This window comes from Cervus canadensis, chromosome 10 (assembly GCF_019320065.1).
Source record: "Cervus canadensis isolate Bull #8, Minnesota chromosome 10, ASM1932006v1, whole genome shotgun sequence".
NCBI lineage: Eukaryota > Metazoa > Chordata > Mammalia > Artiodactyla > Cervidae > Cervus > Cervus canadensis.
In genome coordinates, this window is record NC_057395.1 from 50,492,233 (window position 1) to 50,508,825 (window position 16,593).

The following is a 16,593-nucleotide window of genomic DNA, read 5'->3' on the forward strand; positions in this document are numbered from 1 at the left end:
GTGGTCCAGTGGTTAAGAATCCACCTTGCAATGTAGGGGACTCTGGTCAGGGAAAGAGCCCACAGGCTGTGGAGCAGCTAAGCCTTCGTGCCACAACTAGAAAGCCCGTACTCTGCAACAAAGATCCTATGGGCTGCAGCTAAGACCCAAGGCAGCAAAATAAATAAATAATTCATGAAGTCCAGCCCACTTTCAAGGGGAGAGGTACACACAGGTGTGAAAACCAAGAGGCAGGGATAACTGGGAGCTATTTTAAAAGCTCGTGACCATGCAGATGAAGGAACAATGAAAGGATAAAATCTAGAATAGTGTTACTTCTGAGAGAAAGCAGACTTATTCTATTGTTGATGGACATCAGGGTGGTTTCCAGTTGGGGGTTATGACAAATGATGCCGCCACGAAGGTTTGTATACATGTCTTTTGATGTGTCACTAAGAGTGGAATTGCTGGGTCACAGGGTTGGCATTTTATCAGCTCTATTAGATACTGCCAAGTAGTTTTCCAATGAGGTTATAACTGTTTAATTTTTATTAAAAAGAATGAAGTCCAGGGAATTCCCTGGCAGCCCAGTGGTTAGGACTCCAGGTTTTCACTGACAAGGGTGCAGCTTCAGCCCCTGCTTGGGGAAACCAAGATCCCGCAAGCTGGGCTGTACAGCCAAAAAAAAAGAAGAAAAAAGGAAAAAAAAATAAAAATAATGAAGTTCAGAAAACCATGTGTTTGAAGCTGGAGTGGATGCTTTACATATGCTCAATCTGTTCTCCTAACCTGGAGTTGCTCATAAATCCTCCCTTGCTGGCTCACCCTATTCTTGGTATACAGGCTGTTGGACTTTGAGGGGGGCATAGCTGGGTACCTTCTACCCTGACTTCCTCCTGGCATGAAGAGTCTCATTTCCTGCTGGAGGCTTTCTGGAACCATCTGCACTTGCACTGTGGCTTTGGGGCCTACCCTGGGAGCCTGTAATATCCCCAGGCAGGGAAAGCTCTGTATTGCAGGACCCCCAACTGGCTAGTTAGCCAGACTGCCCAGTGCCTGGGAGTGTGAGGAATGTTTGGCAGGGACAGGAGATCACAGTTCTTTTTGTCTTTTATCTCCCACCCTAAACTGTAAGTGCCTTTAACTCCAGAGCCTTGCACAGTAACTTGCTTGTCACATACACTTAGTAAATAGTTGTTGAAAGGAGCTGACAATTAAAAGTCCCAAGGGAAAGAAAAGAAAAGAAAAGAAATAATAGTCGTTAGTCTGTATGTCGAGTCCATAGCAGGGATGATTTTGAGAAGTTGACTGAAAAATATAACAGGAAGGCATTAACCTGGTCTTGAAAGGAGGGTAGTTTTGCCTATGAGAGAGCGGGAAGGCCATTCCAGGTGGGAAGGTAGTATAAGGAGGGGATCATAAATTCAGATGTCTACATAGACCCAGAGGTAAAATAAATGTCAGAAAATAGGGACTGGTGAGGACTATGGTAAATTGAGGTGTCAGCCTTTGGTGCCAGGCTAGAATTGAATCTACACTGTTCAATCAATAAGAGGAAGAACAAGCAGAGGAGGAAGAATTAGACTTTTTTTTCCAAGAGTTTAGTTTTCTTTAATTAATTAATTAATGTATGGCTGCACTGGGTCTTCCCTGCTGTGTATAGGCTTTTAGTTGCCTTGAGCAGGGGCTACTAGTGGTGCAAGGGTTTCTCACTGCAGTGGCTTCTGTTGTTGCGGAGCAGCATGGGCTCTAGGTGTGGGGGCTTCAGTAGTTGCAGCACCCAGGCTCAGCTGCCTTGAGGCATGTGGAATCTTCCCAGACCAGGAGTCAAACTGTGTCCCCTGCATTGGCAGGTGGGTTCTTAACTACTGGACCACCAGGGAAGTCTGAATTAGAATTTTTTAAAGCCCATATGGACTAAACAAAATACATCTATAGCTTACTCTGGGCACATCGTCTGCCACCTTGAAGAACAGACATAGGACTGCAACTGAGGGGGAGACAAGTGGGGCACATGGACTGGTGGAGTTGGATAAAGACAAAGCATCTAGCAAGAGTGGGTGGGCTGAGATCAGAATGTGGAGATCTCCCGATGATCGGTCATCTCAAACACCAGAGTGTTCACGTTTCACCCAAAATGCTGCTAAGAAGTTTGAGGTTTTTCTGGACACTCCCAGAGCACAGAGCACTTTGGAGCAGGGTAGGATTCACTGGAAACGATAGCTCAGGAAGATCTGTCAACAGGGTGTTAACCAGAGACCAGAAGATAAGTTAGGGGTCACAGGGATCCAGCAGAGGGTAGGAGCCTTGGAGGCTCCCCAGACGCAGTGACCGCGGTCTTTCTGAAAAGAAGCTGGCCTTCAGCCGCCCATACCATCTCTCTCCTAGTTATGTTGTTAGAAGGGTTCATTCCCCGCGGGTACTTTAGGGACCCTGTTCCAGCCAGCGAAATGGGGAGGGGGGTGTTGTTTGTTCAAGGACCTGTAGGCGGAGCAATGGCTAGAACCCTTAAAGATCCGAGGGCTACGGTTTCGCTCCGAAGGCTCCGTGCATGTGCGCACCCTGGGACGCAGAGCCAGGCGCATCCTTCTGACACTGCGACTGCCTCCATAGAGACCGAGAGCAGAGGCTGTGGTCCCCGGAGGCGCCTGAAGAGGTTCTCCCAAACCCCACCCCGCGGGGCCTTCTTTGTTCTGGTGCATTTCAGGGCCAGCCGGACGCCAAGGATGTGTCTCAGATCCTCAAGGCAGGGAGATTTCCTCCGAGGCAGGGAGATGAGACGGAAGAGGAAGATGCAGAAACCAGAGATCGCAGAGCGAGAATGAGGGTTCTTCCCCTCCAGGACAGGACCTAGCGATACCCCTATCAACTGCCAGGCGGGCTTGGAAGCCTAGGGTAAAAGGCAACCTTCAGGTGCCCCACCTAGCTCTGAGCCCCACCTTACGGCCGCTGCAGGGGGCGGAACACGAGGGACGCCCCTTCCAAGTTGGGCGGAGACGGAAAGTGCAAACCCCAACGCTGAGAGTGGACGCGCGTTGAGTCCATTCAAAGTTGCTTCTTCTTTCTCTGGCTTCTGAGCGATTCCGGTCGTTGGTTATCGCGAACTCGAGGTCTAACTTCATCGCGAGAACTTCTCGGGCCCTGGGGCGTGGGCTCTCACAGCGCAGCCGCAGGGCCTCCTGACGCAGAGACGCATCGCCCGTTGGCGGTTCTCTGGCGCCCGTTTATTGGTCCGAAGCGCCCTCGCCCCACCTCCCCCGTCGACCAATGGGCGGGGGGAGGGGCGTGCCCTTGCGGCGGGCGGCGGCGGCGCGGGGCTCTCTCATGTTCGGTGTTGAGCCCCGGCTGCTGCCGCGGTCTCCAGAGCTGCCGCCTCAGCCACTGCAGCAGCTGCGGTCGTCCCTGACCGTCGCGGCCTCAGGGTGCTTCCCGCACGGTGAGACTGCTCTTCCTTCTGCCACCTCCCAGTTTCATCCCACTCACAGAGATCCCCTCCCAACCGAGCCACCGTTCTAGGTAGTCGGTGCCTGGGACCCCTCCGGCTGGGGCTGGAGCTGGAGGAAGGCTCCGCTGTCGGGGCCGGGCCAGGGAGGGCTCCTTGGCACCCGAGCTGGGGAGGTTTTAGGTCCCAGGGCCGCAGGTGACCGTTAGGTGGTAGAGTTGAAGTGTTTTCCGCGGGGCGCTGTCGAGGGCACGTGTGACACAGTGAGGGTGGGGGCCTATAGGGTCAGCGCCGTCAGCAACTCCCAGCCCCCTCCCCACCTTTGTCATCGCCTCGCTGCTGTCCTAGGACGAGTAGACTCTGAACCTCGCGTGGCTCGGCACCTTCAGGGAGGAGGACAGTGATGTTGGGGAGTATGGGCTCGCGAAACTACTGCGTCAGCAGAGGTGATGGTGGGACAGAGAGGATTATCTCTGAGGGACAGAGCCGCCGCCTCGCAGCCCAGGAGGGATGTGATTGAGGGTGGAGGGTGGGGCAACGTCCAGATGCATTTGTCTCCTTAGAAGATGAGGATAGGATGGGGATGGAGGGTAGAGAGGATACAGATTCATATACCCAGGCCCCTGATGTCTCTGGGAGCTTGGTGATTTACCACCCCGTTGTCACAGAGCAGGAGGCCTTCCTTTAGGTTCTGGACCAGTGTTTCTTTTAGTGAGCAGGGATCCTGGTGGACTGAGAAGGGAGACATTAAGTTGCTTTCCCTCTCGAATCATGGCTTTGGGAAGTGTGGGTAAGGCGTTTCTCTGCCCAGGAAGCTGAAGCAGGTCAGAGGCAGCTGTTGCCCCCTGGACCTGGCCTCCCCTGGGTGGGGCAGTCAGTCTGGAGGCTAGAGGTGTCTAAGCACCCTCAGGCTAGAGGGATTGTGGGGAGGAGATCCTGGGGAGAGGAAGGCAGCATTTCTTGGGGGAGACAAGAGGATGTGAGATGGTGGGGTCCTTTCCTCAGTTCAGCCCTGCTCCACCCATTTTTGAGAGAGAGACCACCCATACTTACCCTTGCAATTTTGGCCTGCTGGAGGAAGGAGGAAATGGAGTCACATCGAGACTGAGTTGCTGTAAAACTGCCACAACCACTCCTGACCTCCAGCCTTGCCTTTCCAGGCCTTGCTCTAGGTATGCAGGCCCTAGTGAGCTGGGGCTGCTCTCTCGTTGCAGAGCACAGGCTCTAGGCACATAGGCTTCAGTAGTTGTAGCACGAAGGCTCAGTAGTTACTGCTTTCGGGCTCTGTAGAGCGTGGGCTCAGTAGTTGTGCCTCACAGTTGTTCCTCAACAAGTGGGATCTTCTCTGACCAGGAATCAAACCTGTGTCTCCTACATGGGCAGGTGGATTCTTTACCTCTGAGCCACCAGGGAAGCCCCATGCTTGAGCTTTGAGGAACAGCTTCTGTGGGACTGAGTGCTTAAGCCAGGACTGAGCCCAGAATTGGGGTGGGGAAGGTAGGAGATTGTACAGTTCCTGGCTCAGAAAATACTTCAACAGGTTGAGAATGGGACTTGAAGAATGAATGAGAAGCAAGGCCCCAAGAAGCATGTCCCTAACCACAAAGCAGAGGACACGCTGGGGCTGGTCCTGTGATGGTTGGGACTTGGGGGCTGCAGAGAGGTGCTGGGAGCATGCAGCTGTGGGGTATAGGGTAAGAGGGTGGCAGGTCCTGGAGCTCTACTTTGCCATGGACAGACTGCCTTTGGCCTACTCTCCAGCCTTGGACGCCAAGTGTGGGACAGTTTGGAGTAGCAGCTAGCACCCTGTGTGCATAGCAGGAATCTAGGGGGCTGAGAACTCTGAGTTTCTGTGTAACTGTCTGTCTGCCCAGCTGCCATTTCCTTGTTTCTATTCCTTATGCCAGAGGCGCCAGTGAGCCTGGCTGAGCTCTACCCTGGGTAGGATAACCTTGAAGCAGCTAGTCTCTCTAAAGCTGAGAGGGACCTGAGCGGGGAGCTCTCTGTTTCCCATAGAGAAGGTTCTGCCAGTTTCCCTGAGAGAGTATCTGAGAGCTGAAGAAGTCCCCCAAGGCCCTTCTTTCAGCTTCCCAACCCTCCCCATCCCATGACTCTCCATGGTATCACCTCTGACTGGTATCACCTCTGACAGCTCATTTAAAGAGTGGGTGTCTTTTTTTTTTTTTTTTGCTGGAATGAGGGCATTTCCCAGGATACATATTCTTCACATTTTCTTTATAAGTCCGTCTGGTTGAGGGAGGTGGACAGTGAGTTCCCAACAGTCTGCTCTCTGGCAATCCCTGGAGAACTTGCTGGCCTGGGAGTCAGGGAAGGGGGAGGCAGGATGATGGAAGGGAGAGGGAGGCCCCTCAACCTTTGAGCTGTTTTCTGAGAAGGCTAGAGTCTCTGGGGCCTGCCCTAAGGGCCATTCCTGACTGCTCAGGATTGGCCTGAAGTGCTTCTTTGATGCTGAAATTGCTGTTGCTTCAGAAAGCAGTCCTTTGGGGGATTTGTTCTGCAAAGGTGGGGGCAGAGTGGGGAGTGCTGTCACAGAGCTTCAGGCACCAGCTGCACCAGACCCACTGAGAAAGAGGCCATTGCTTATTCCTGTGCTGCAGGTGAGGAAACTGAGGCACTGAGGCATGAAGTAACTGCCATGCAGCCTGAATTTAAACCAGGTCTTTGGGGTTCTGGAGCCCATGCTCTTTACCATGGCCCTGCTGCCTCTTGGGGGCTGAGCTGCTTGGGCCACAATCAAGATTTGGCTGGCACAAGAGGAGGCCTGGGGCTTCAAGGGTGCCTGGTGTTTCTCTTTGGACACAGCTGCTGCAGGAAGAGGCCTGATGCCCTCTTCTCCTGATTTAATGAAGAATTGTGTGTGGCACAGGGTCTGGCTCACAGGGGACAGTGACCAATGAGGCTTTCTGCTGGGAAAGGAGCGTTTCCAGCCTTTTTTGGGCCTTCTCGTTCTCTGTTCTCAGTGCCCAAGGGTTACAAGGCAATGCCTGAGTACTTGCTCTATACTGAGCTCTGCGCAGTGCAAGAGACACAGGTCCTGCCCTCGCTGGTGGTGGCAGTGGGGAGGTAACAGCCAATTGTGGCCAGGCTAGAAGATGCCTTGTGGGAGGCACCACTCTGAGATGGGGGAAAGGGAATGCCTTCCAGCGCAGGGGTTGCTAAGAGAGCAGGGTGGGGAGCTCTTCTTCTGACAGCCTCTGGGCCCTGATGTGCTACGTCTGCCTAAAGGGCCCACTGAGGCCCATTCCTGGGCTCCGTTTAGTTTGGTCCTTCATTCATTTAACGAATATAAAACTAACACAGCTGCTCCCTGCCAGATGCTGGGCTGGGTGCTAGGAACACAGGGTTTGGCAAAAGCACAGTCGCTGCCCTTGCAAGGTGGCAGACAGAGATATTAAACGATCCTAGAAGTGAGAAAGGGAATTCTTTTTGAAGATTTTCAGGCCTATCCTGGAATGGGAGGGGGTGGGAATGGGTTGTGCTGCCATGAAAAGGGTCCCAAGACTGAGATGTGGATGGGAGAACAGAATTGTTCCAGGCAGATGGCTTGGGTGAAGGCAGGCAGGCAGGCAACAGGCAGTGGACAGGGGAGGAAGACAGGTACAGGACCGTGCATATAAAAGCCCCAGGAGCCTTTGCTCACCAGCCTCTGTTTCATCCAGGCTTCCCAGGAAGTGTCCTGGGAAGGATTGCCATTTCCTACTCCAGGGGATCTTCCCAACCCAGGAATCGAACCCACATTTCCTGAGTCTCCTGCATTGGCAGGTGGATTCTTTACTACTGCACCACCTGAGAAGCCACAAAATTATGATTGTTGTTGTGTAGTCACTGAGTCGTGTCCGACTCTTTTATGACTCCATGGACTGTAGCCCACCAGTTCCTCTGTCCATGAGATTTCCCAGGCAGGAATACTCAAGGGAGTTGCCATTTCCTTCTCCAGAGGATCTTCCTGATCCAGAGATTGAATCTCCACATCTCCTGTGTCTCCTGCATTGCAGGTGGATTCTCTACCGCCGAGCCACCTGGGAAGCCTGGGAAATGGGGTATCTTGTCATTTTTTCCCCTGGCTGTAGAGATGTGGCTGGAACAGCCTCCGCGCAAGGTAGGGGGAAGGCCTGGTCCCCTTGCTCTTGGCTTGTGTTTCACAGGCTCTGAGTCCACAGCTTCGGGGGTGGCTGGAGTGGGTAGGTAGGGCAGGCCACTCTCCAAGGGCCAGACTTTCTGGAGACAGCCTTAGGGGCTGCCCTTCTGGGACTGGCCGAGTGCGGGCCTGCGGCTATTTCTGCATTCCTGAGGCTCTAGGTTTGCCCTTCTCTGTACCTCCTGAGGCTTCCAGTGGGGGTGCTTCTCATACCCAAGCTGTTAGCCCTGCCTTTGAGGTGGGGCTTGGGCCTGGGTGGGCTTTTGCATTGGGAAATGGGGAGGGAGGTCAGGCCTGCTCCCAGGGTAGCTCAGCACCCGAGAGGCCTTGAGGTCATGCCCTCCACAGGCCCAGCCCCAACTCTGAGGCCACTCCATGGTTTTTCTTCATTCCCTGGACCAGCAGAGGTCATTCAACATCACTCATCTCTAGTGTATGTCTCTGACAAATAAGGATATGTGCATGCATGCGTGCTCAGTCAGTTGTGTCCAACTCTGCAACCCTCTGGACTGTAGTCTGCCAGGCTCCTCTGTCCATGGGATTCTCCAGGCAAGAATACTGGAGTGGGTTGCCATTTCCTCCAGGGGAAATAAGGACATACTTCTCTACATGATCTAATTCCATTATCTCACCTAGCTGATCAACTCTTATTTCTTAATGTCATCTAAGATCCAGTCCTGTTTATTAACATTTTCCACTTATCTCCCAAATTCTTTTTTAGGTAGTTAGAAATCCCCCTCTACATATATTTTTCTTTTTGAAACTGACATGGTGGGAAAAACCAGGTCAGTTGTCCCATAGAGTATCCTGCCTTCTTAGTCTCTTTGTGTATTAATTTAGCACAGCAGTTGGCAAACTTTTACTGTGAAGGGCGAGATAGTAAATATTTTAGACTTTGCAGGCTATGTGGCCTCTGTGGCAACTACTAAGAGTAGTTTTAATGTGTGTGCTCAGTCATGTCCGACTCTTTGCAACCCTGTGGACTGTAGCCTGTCAGACTCCTCTGTCCATGGAGTTTTTTCCCAAGTAAAAATACTGGAGTCAGTTGCCATTTTCTCCTCCAGGAGATCTTCGTGAACCAGGGATTGCTTTAGTGCAAAAGCAATTTTAGGTGGCAGTCCAGTGGTTAGGACTTTCACTGCTAGGCTTTAATCCCTGGGTCAGGGAATTAAGATCCTGCAAGCCGTGAGGGCACAGCAAAACAAAGAAACAAATAAAAGCAATTGTAGACAACATGTAAACAAATGAGTACTTGGTTGTGTGCCAGTAAAACTTTACAAAAAAAACAGGAAACAGTGGCAGCCTGACAGGCTGTAGTTGGCCCATCTCCTATCTAAAGCAACTTCCCTCTTTTATTAAAATTAGGTCACTTGTCTTGCAGAATATCTGGCCTTCTGGGTTTGTCTCCTTGCTTTCTTGTGGAGTCATTTAATTGGTTCTGCTTGCAGGTTAGACATTTGGGGCAGAAGTGCCCCGTCAGCGGTGCTGTGACTTGGTGCTGCTTCACATCAGTAGGCACACTTGTGCCCGGTGTCCCATTCTGAGTGAGAGGAGGCTGACTAGTGCAAGACTGGCTGATGTCGCTTTGCTCCATGGCAAACTTGTTCCCTTTAACCTGAGGTCATCTGTCAGTGGTACTTGTGCATCTGTGAGCATCCACGCCTTCCTGGTTTAGCATCCACTGATTAGTGTTGCTTCCAACATTTGTTTTTGGGGGGGGGGGGGTTTGCAGAATTATTTAGCATTCAGTCATTCCTTTGTTAAGAAAAAGCTATCCTTTAACCACCAGGGCAATTTGGCTTCAAGAAAGACCAAGAGACAGACTGAATTAATTCTCTTTAAGATTGCCAGTTTTCAGAGCAGAGAGTTAGGGTGTTGGTATTGTCGGTAGTGACAAATGAGGGTTTGGATTTGTTTTGCTTTCTTCTTTTTTTCATAATCACTGTGAATGCTCTGATTTTATATAGTTCCATCTGTTAACATCAATTGCATAATATTCTCTTTGATGGTGAGATGGTCCCAGCCCAGTGTTTCAGAGCTGTGCTGCTTACACAGGCTTCCTGGGGGTACCTCCCACTGTCTCTGCCCTGAGGCTGCCCTTGGGGAGCTGAACTGGAAGGCCTGCCAATCAAGCCAGAGTCTGAACTGTGAGTTCTGATGGGTGGCAACCCTGTCATAGGTGCCTGTTCTGTATATGGCCCTGTTTGAGCACCAGGAGGAAAAGCTCTAAGAACATGTCTTACTCTATAGGCCCCCGTATTTCACCCCCTCGAAGCATACTGTTAATTCTGACCTGGATTGACTTGTGCAGCGAGAATACTGTGACCTCTGGATGTATGATGGTACAACCTGTGTGTCTGGGCTGGGCCAACTCCTGGATCACCAGCACCGGAACTGGCCCCTGGAAAGTGCCAGTGAAGTCCCCTTCTTTTGCTGGCCGCCTCTTCCCACCAGCCTCAGGTCTGCTGGGCACTAGAGTTCTGGGCTGGTGCTTTGACACCCAGAAACTGCAGCTCAGTACATGCTGGCCAGGCTGTGGGTCAGTAGTGTGTCAGGCAACGGTGAGGGCTCTTGGCAAATGTGGAGTGGGTGGAGGAGTAGGGGGCAAAAGCCCCCTCTGCTTAGGGGGTGCAGGTGCCACTTGGGCTACTGAGAGCCACAGGGGTTTGGGTCCTTCCTGAAGGGAAATCTCTGCTCTCCCGCCAGCCACAGGCCCATCAGTGGCCCTGACCCTTGCCCTCCTCTCCGCACCCCCCACTCATCAGGCTCCTGCTGGTGTCCCTGGAACATGGGAGGCTGCTGAGCGTGACCGGTGGTGTCCGGCAGGAGCTGAGTGTCTCACCCTGTGGCAGGGAGGGCGTCCATGGCTGCAGCCAACAAGGGTGAGTGCCTGCCTGGTCTGCTGGGGTTTGTAGAGTCTTCTAGTGCACCCTGGTGGAAAGGGGTATTGTTGCATGTGGGGTCTGCGTTGGCTGTGTGTGTGTGTCTGTCTGTCTGTCTGTCTGAATGTGAGGTATGAATTATATTACATCAGTAATTACACCAGTGTTTGTGCTGGGGACGCCCAAGCCCTAGCAGGGAACCTTGGTGTGCTGACCTGTGGAGGTGTGTGCCCTCATGGCCCCATGTTCCAGCCTCCCCGTTCCACTGTGGAGGTTGGGAGCACAAGGGGCTTGGTGTGAGCACTGAGGCTCTGAAGTGGGTAGGGCTACAGCAGGTTGTGGAGAGGAATTTGGGTTTCATTCAGAGTCCAGAAGCACTCATAGAAGGTTTTAGGTGAGGTAGGATATGAGGGTTAAATCTGAGAGACTCAGCAGGGAAACATGGAAATGCCAGGTTGACCCCTTGGGCCTCCATTGAGTCTTCATTGTGTGCAAAAACCCAGGCAAGGACTGGCCCAGGCCCCCACCAAGCTCCTAATAATCTGCCTGCCTTAATTCCCTGACTGCCTGGCCTTGGAAAACCTGACCCAGTGAGGGACAGCCGAGGGCCATGTGATGGGTTAAGCGGAGGAAGGAAAGGTGTCTCTGGGAGGGGGCCTGGAGCTCCCCTGGGTGGTTCTTACCTGCCAATAATCAGTAGTGAGGTTTAGAGGACGCTGCAGCCCCTTCTACGAGGGCTGAGTGTGGTTTTTGACCCTCTGTTTCTCCCACCCCCAGCCAGGTCCCATGGAGCCCAAGCCCCTTCCTGTCTCTGCCCTTCTCCCTCTCAAGGGGGTCAGCAGGAGGGGCAAGCAGAGGGCCTCAGGACTGGCAGACCTAGAAGAGAAGGCCTGAGAGATGGGGAGCTTGGAAACGTGAAGGAGAGCACAGGGCAGGGTATCCTGAGCACCGGTGCTGAGTCCCGCACTGCCTGGGGTTTGGTCAGAGTCAGGACTCTCTTCCCTGTCAGCCCCATTCCCTCTAAGTGAAGGGTCATATTAGCTAATCCCTAAATCCCCCCATACCTTCTCTCAGGGTGTGCATTTTCTATGGGAGGACTAAGCAGGCAGGGGCAGATGGGAGTCTCAAACCTTATGATCTCCATTGTCCAGTAGGATATGGCCTAGCTCAGCAGTGGATGCTGACTGATATGAAGGGGCAGTCACGGGGCAGGGCAGCGACGCGGTGGAGTAGTTTCCTGGGGCTCAAGAAGGCAACAGCCCCTGGAGCCCACTCCCACTTTTTGTAGGCAACAAGTCCAGAGTCCGGAGTATCCGCTTCGCAACAAGCCATGATGCAGAAAGCTCCCAGAGTCATGTCCACTTTGATGAGAAGCTGCATGACTCTGTGGTCATGGTCACCCAGGAGAGCGACAGCAGCTTTCTGGTCAAGGTATGTGCATACCTCTCCCCCTTATAATCATCAGCCATATTCCCTCTACCTTCTCCCTGGCCCTGCCCAGATTCCTGGGCCTGTTCCATTTCCTCTAAGCTGGCTTCATCTTTGTCCTTCCCTGGGCCTTGGTTTCCCCATCTGTAAAATCGAAAGTGTGAGACTGTGACGAGATGAGTGCACTTAGGATGTTACTTGAATGGGAGTGGTGCTGCTGTTACCATCAGCATCTCCCCAGCCATTGCAATTGGAAGGCAGGTGTCCAAGCTTTGGTGTCACAGGCCTGGGTTCAGTTCTGGGCCTCCTATTTTGGCTCTGTGACCTTGGGCAGGTCAGCTCGGTTTTCCTTCTCTGAAGTAGAGACAATTGACACCCCAAAGAGCTGGAAATGGAAGGGTGTATGTATGTGAGGCTAATTATATTGATAACATGGTATGACTTTATTTACTCTGCTTTGCCAAACTTCTGGCTGATTTAAGCTCTTTGTGGTAGTATTTATCACCCCCATGATTTTCCCTTCTCCCTCTCTTCTAGTGTCCATACCTCGTACACCCTTGGCTCCTCCAACTGCTGGGACACTGTTAGATCCCACATCCATTTGGGAGGGGCAGGAGGAATTCTTTGGAGGGGATGGATTGGAGGGAAACAGGGAGTGAGGCCTTAAGGTTGGACAGTACACCAGGGCTCCTGTGTTGAGCCGTGGAAGGCATGGAGGTGAGCATGGTGGTTGGCATCTGATCTATTGAGACCACCCTGAGGAGGGGCCCAGAGTCATAGCCATTTCTGCCCAAGTCTAAAACCCTTGCTCTTTCTCCAAGAGCTGATAGTTTCCCCAAGGGAGCAAACAGAATGAACCCAAACTTTCAAAAATAGCTCCCTGCTTCCCATTGCAAAATCTATTCATGTCCATGGTAGAGAAAATTTGGAAGATAGAGAAAACTATAAAGAAATTTAAAAGTATCTACAATGATACTATCCAGAAATAACTATGGTTAATATTTTGATGTGTGTTATTCCAGTTTCCTTTCTAGCTTTCTTTCCAAAAATGAAAAGCTGGTATACTAGTGTACATACTGTTTTTTGCTTGCTTCTGTTGTGATCCATCTTCTGTTTGTTTCAGTAAATAATTTTCCATGAGATTTTACAACTGCCTGATATTCCACTATATCTGTCATCATTGATTTAGCTGGTTCCCTGTCCCTGGTGTTACAGTTGTTTCTATTTTGTACTGTTATAAATAGGGCAGTGATGGTTTTGTTTTGTTTTTTTACATCTGAGTATTTCCCCAGGGAAATACTGCAAGTGGTGCAGCTGGATCACAGGGTCACCATTGGCAGGTACAGCCAGAAAGCCCTCTTGAGAGGTGTGCCCTCTTTTAGCAGAGTGTGGGAGCCATAGGGACTGAGCTTTATCCTGCAGTGACATCATACTGATCCTATTGAAAGGCTAAATGCTCCCCCAAAGGACAGGGCCATCTATTTCCTGAAACTGAGCAGGAGAGCGTGTGCCCTGTGAGCTGTGGATAACAGCACACACATTGCCCCTTCTGGACTGGCAGTCCAGTCAGCCTGCCTGCCCGACAGCTACCCTGGCCTGTGACCTGTCACACAACTGAGTTTCTGAGGATGGCAAAGCTGTGTGTATGAACAACAGAAATTGCCCAGGCTGTGAATCAGGGCTGTTAGACACAGTGAGCCTTTGAATGGGCAGGCATCCATGTTCATGTGCCAGCAGGGCAGGCTGGATTCCAGGTTCCATGACTGGTGCCAGCCTTGTGGGCCAGCTCTGGGCTGACAAAGCTCATCTAGTGTCTGTTTTTATGATTCTGACCCACCCTCCATCTTGTGCTATCTATGTTGGCTGGTGGCCCCACCGTGAGTGACTAGAGGACCAGTGTCCCTGGGCACATGCTGATAGTGGTGGGGGCAAGTGGATAGCCTGTCGTGGGGTTTTGAGCCTTCCCTGTGGCCAGTGGCTGGTGCCTTGCTGTGTGGCAGGAGTAGCCAAGAGGTCCAGGGAGGACTATAGCTTGACCACGCTGTGGCCTTCAGCCAGTCATTTCCTGGCTTCTATTTTATCATCTACAAAATGGGCCACCAAGGAACTTCAGGGCCCATGAGACAGATATGGGCCAAGTGATGGGGTGGGGTCCTTGGAGAAAGGGCCTGGAGCTGCCAGGCCACGGGTGTGGACCAGCTAGAATGATGGAGGGAGTCAGAATCCCCTGGGATTGTCAAGGAAGCAAGTGGAGGGCCCACAGGACCATCAGTGGTGCACCCTGGTGGACCCAGGGGGAGACTGAGAGTGAAGGCGCCTCCGTCCCCTGCCCCGCCCTGCTGCAGGTTGGATTCCTGAAGATCCTGCACAGGTATGAGATCACCTTCACCCTACCCCCAGTGCACAGGCTGAGCAAGGACGTCCGAGACGCACCTGTCCCCAGCCTGCACCTCAAGCTCCTCAGCGTCATGCCCATCCCAGAAGGTGCGTCCCCTGCTTGGGGTGCTGAAAGCTTGCCCTCCTCCAGCAGAGCCTGGGTGTGAGTAGGAGTGACAGCATGGGTACTTCCTTCCCCCCCATCGAGGGCTGATGAGTAGCTCAGAAACCAGGAGACATGATGCCTCTTTATGGGCCTGCTGTGTGGCAGCTTGGCAGGTTCCATGCCCCAGCCCTCACTCCTGGACAGAAGTCCACGGGCTCACACAATTGACGTGTGTCTGCTCACTGCCTGATGGTTACTTCAGGGGGATGGTGGGAGCTACTGAGGAACTGCTCTGGGCCTTTAGCCCTTCCTTTGCCAGGGGAAACCTACTGGAACCTCAGGAACTTTGGGCAGCTACCTCCCAGCACCCACCAGACCTGAAGCTGCTTTTCCATACCCTGCCACCTTCAGCACCCCTCCTCCCAAAGGCTAGGGAATCAGTTTCCCCATTTACAGAAACCCCAGCTTCAGTTTCATGTCCCCCCTACCTCCACTTCATGACTTTGCCCTTAAGTGGGTTGAGCAAGCCTCCTCAGGTCTTTGCCTCTTGCCACCTGATCTGCTCAATCCCTGCCCTGCTCCTCCCTCTCTCCCCCGTCACCCTCGCTCCCTGCCTGTGTTTTTGGGGAATCCCACCTCTTGCAAGCCTGAGTTTGACTTCTGGCCTACATGTAGAGCTCATTGAAGAATGGCCAAGTTCCAGGGGCCTGTGTACACAGCCCTGGGGGCAGAGGTGGGGGGAGTTTGGGCCATCCTTGCTCCTCTAGAGGTCTTGGTGGTGGGTGGGGACCCATGAGTGCTGGGGGGCAGGAGGCCACAGAGGTGCTGATCGCCCCGGGCAGGTTACAGCGTCAAGTGTGAGTACTCAGCGCACAAGGAGGGCGTCCTCAAGGAGGAGATGCTGCTAGCCTGTGAAGGTGGCACCGACACCTGCGTGCGCGTGATGGTGCAGGCGCGCGTCATGGGTGAGAGCTTGAGCCCGGGTCTGGCTGGAGGAGGGAGGCACCAGCTTGGCCTCAAGGAGTTCCCACCCTCCTTCAGTCTGAAAAAGGGATCCTTGTTTTGGCCCATTCCCAGCCTCCTTGGTGGGTGCCTTTCTCCTCATCCTCTAGCAGAGCTGGGAGGGAAGGTAGAGGAGTCCCCTTGGAGTAGGTGGGGCCAGGGTCCAACCTGGCATACTGACTTGTCACCTGTCTTGCAGACCGACACCACGGCACACCCATGCTGCTAGATGGTGTCAAGTGCGTGGGTGCTGAGCTAGAATACGACTCAGAGCACAGTGACTGGCACGGCTTCGACTGAGGCCCTCGGCCCCACCTGCCTCGGGGCCCCTCAGCCTTAAACCCAACCTCATCTCCCCAAATGCTGCGTGACGGTGTGGCTTCCTCACCCTTCCCCAGGGTGGGTGTGGAGGTGGAGGGTCCAAGGGCCTCTAAGCTAGAGCCTTGCCCACGCCTCTCACCTCATTTGTGCCACCTCCCTGCCTCTCCAACATCTTCTTCTCCTACTTTCTCCTGTGTGCCTCAGCCTCCTGCTGGAAGAAATGGATTGAGCCCCCAAGGAGGCTGTCTGAGGAGGGCCAGGCGAGGGCCTGGGGTGGGTCGTACCCACCCCCACCCTAAGCCATAAGGGCTCTAGTCTGAGCCTAGGAGAGGAGGGAGCTGGCTCTGTGGTAGAGCTGCCCCTATTACTACTGCTGCTGTCTCGCTTTAGCCACCTCTCCTGTCTACTCCCTTTTTTCCACTGCTCTCCATGGTGAGGAGAGAGATGCAGTCCCCAATCCCTACCCCCTAGGTCTGTGTTGTTTTTAAATGACTGGTTGGGATAAAATCCTGAAGAAATAAAACTTCCAGTGGATACCAGAGGCCAGCAGGGTTTTTGTTCTCCAGGGCCCTGAGAATGCCCAGTCCTTGCAGATGGGCCACTTACTCTCTTTGGAAGCAGAGTTTCTTTGTGGTATTATAGCACCTAACCCCAAAAGAGGTATGTGCAGGTGGTGGCATTTTCCGCCTGCCAAGAAAACAAAGCCTGCACGGGGAGGGGCCTTCCACCCAGGTCACAGAGGGGTCTTGTGGAGTGGGGTGTTGTTTGGGGGGCTTGATGGGAGACAGCAGCACTCCTTTCTAGTCATTTCCCAGCTCCATGCACAGCTGAAAACCTGCCTTTGTAGAACCCAGCCCCCTTCCACTACTCCACTATTGGAGTCCCCCTTGTGAGATAC

At 52.9% G+C, this 16,593-nt stretch overlaps 1 protein-coding gene across 3 annotated transcripts; it reads left to right on the plus strand.

Moving 5' to 3' along the window:
- The first annotated feature begins 3,247 nt into the window (after positions 1-3,247).
- C10H20orf27 (chromosome 10 C20orf27 homolog) lies at positions 3,248-16,236 on the plus strand. 3 transcript variants are annotated; one of them, XM_043478979.1, is made up of 6 exons: positions 3,248-3,415; positions 10,287-10,462; positions 11,751-11,893; positions 14,236-14,374; positions 15,215-15,337; positions 15,574-16,236. In XM_043478979.1, exons 2-6 carry the CDS (start codon positions 10,444-10,446, stop codon positions 15,672-15,674), a joined length of 525 nt encoding a protein of 174 aa, XP_043334914.1. In that variant the 5' UTR covers positions 3,248-3,415; positions 10,287-10,443; the 3' UTR covers positions 15,675-16,236. The 3 variants fall into 3 exon arrangements, with proteins under 3 accessions (XP_043334914.1, XP_043334915.1, XP_043334913.1); XM_043478980.1 differs by having other exon boundaries at positions 10,293-10,462; XM_043478978.1 differs by having other exon boundaries at positions 10,346-10,462.
- The last annotated feature ends 357 nt before the right edge of the window (positions 16,237-16,593 follow it).

What these genes read in the sequence shown, in the direction of transcription:
- C10H20orf27 (XM_043478979.1), top strand. An exon ending in ACAGCAGCTTTCTGGTCAAG is followed by an intron (nt 11,894 to 14,235) that starts GTATGTGCATAC and finishes GCCCTGCTGCAG; the next exon opens with GTTGGATTCCTGAAGATCCT. An exon ending in GGTGCAGGCGCGCGTCATGG is followed by an intron (nt 15,338 to 15,573) that starts GTGAGAGCTTGA and finishes CCTGTCTTGCAG; the next exon opens with ACCGACACCACGGCACACCC.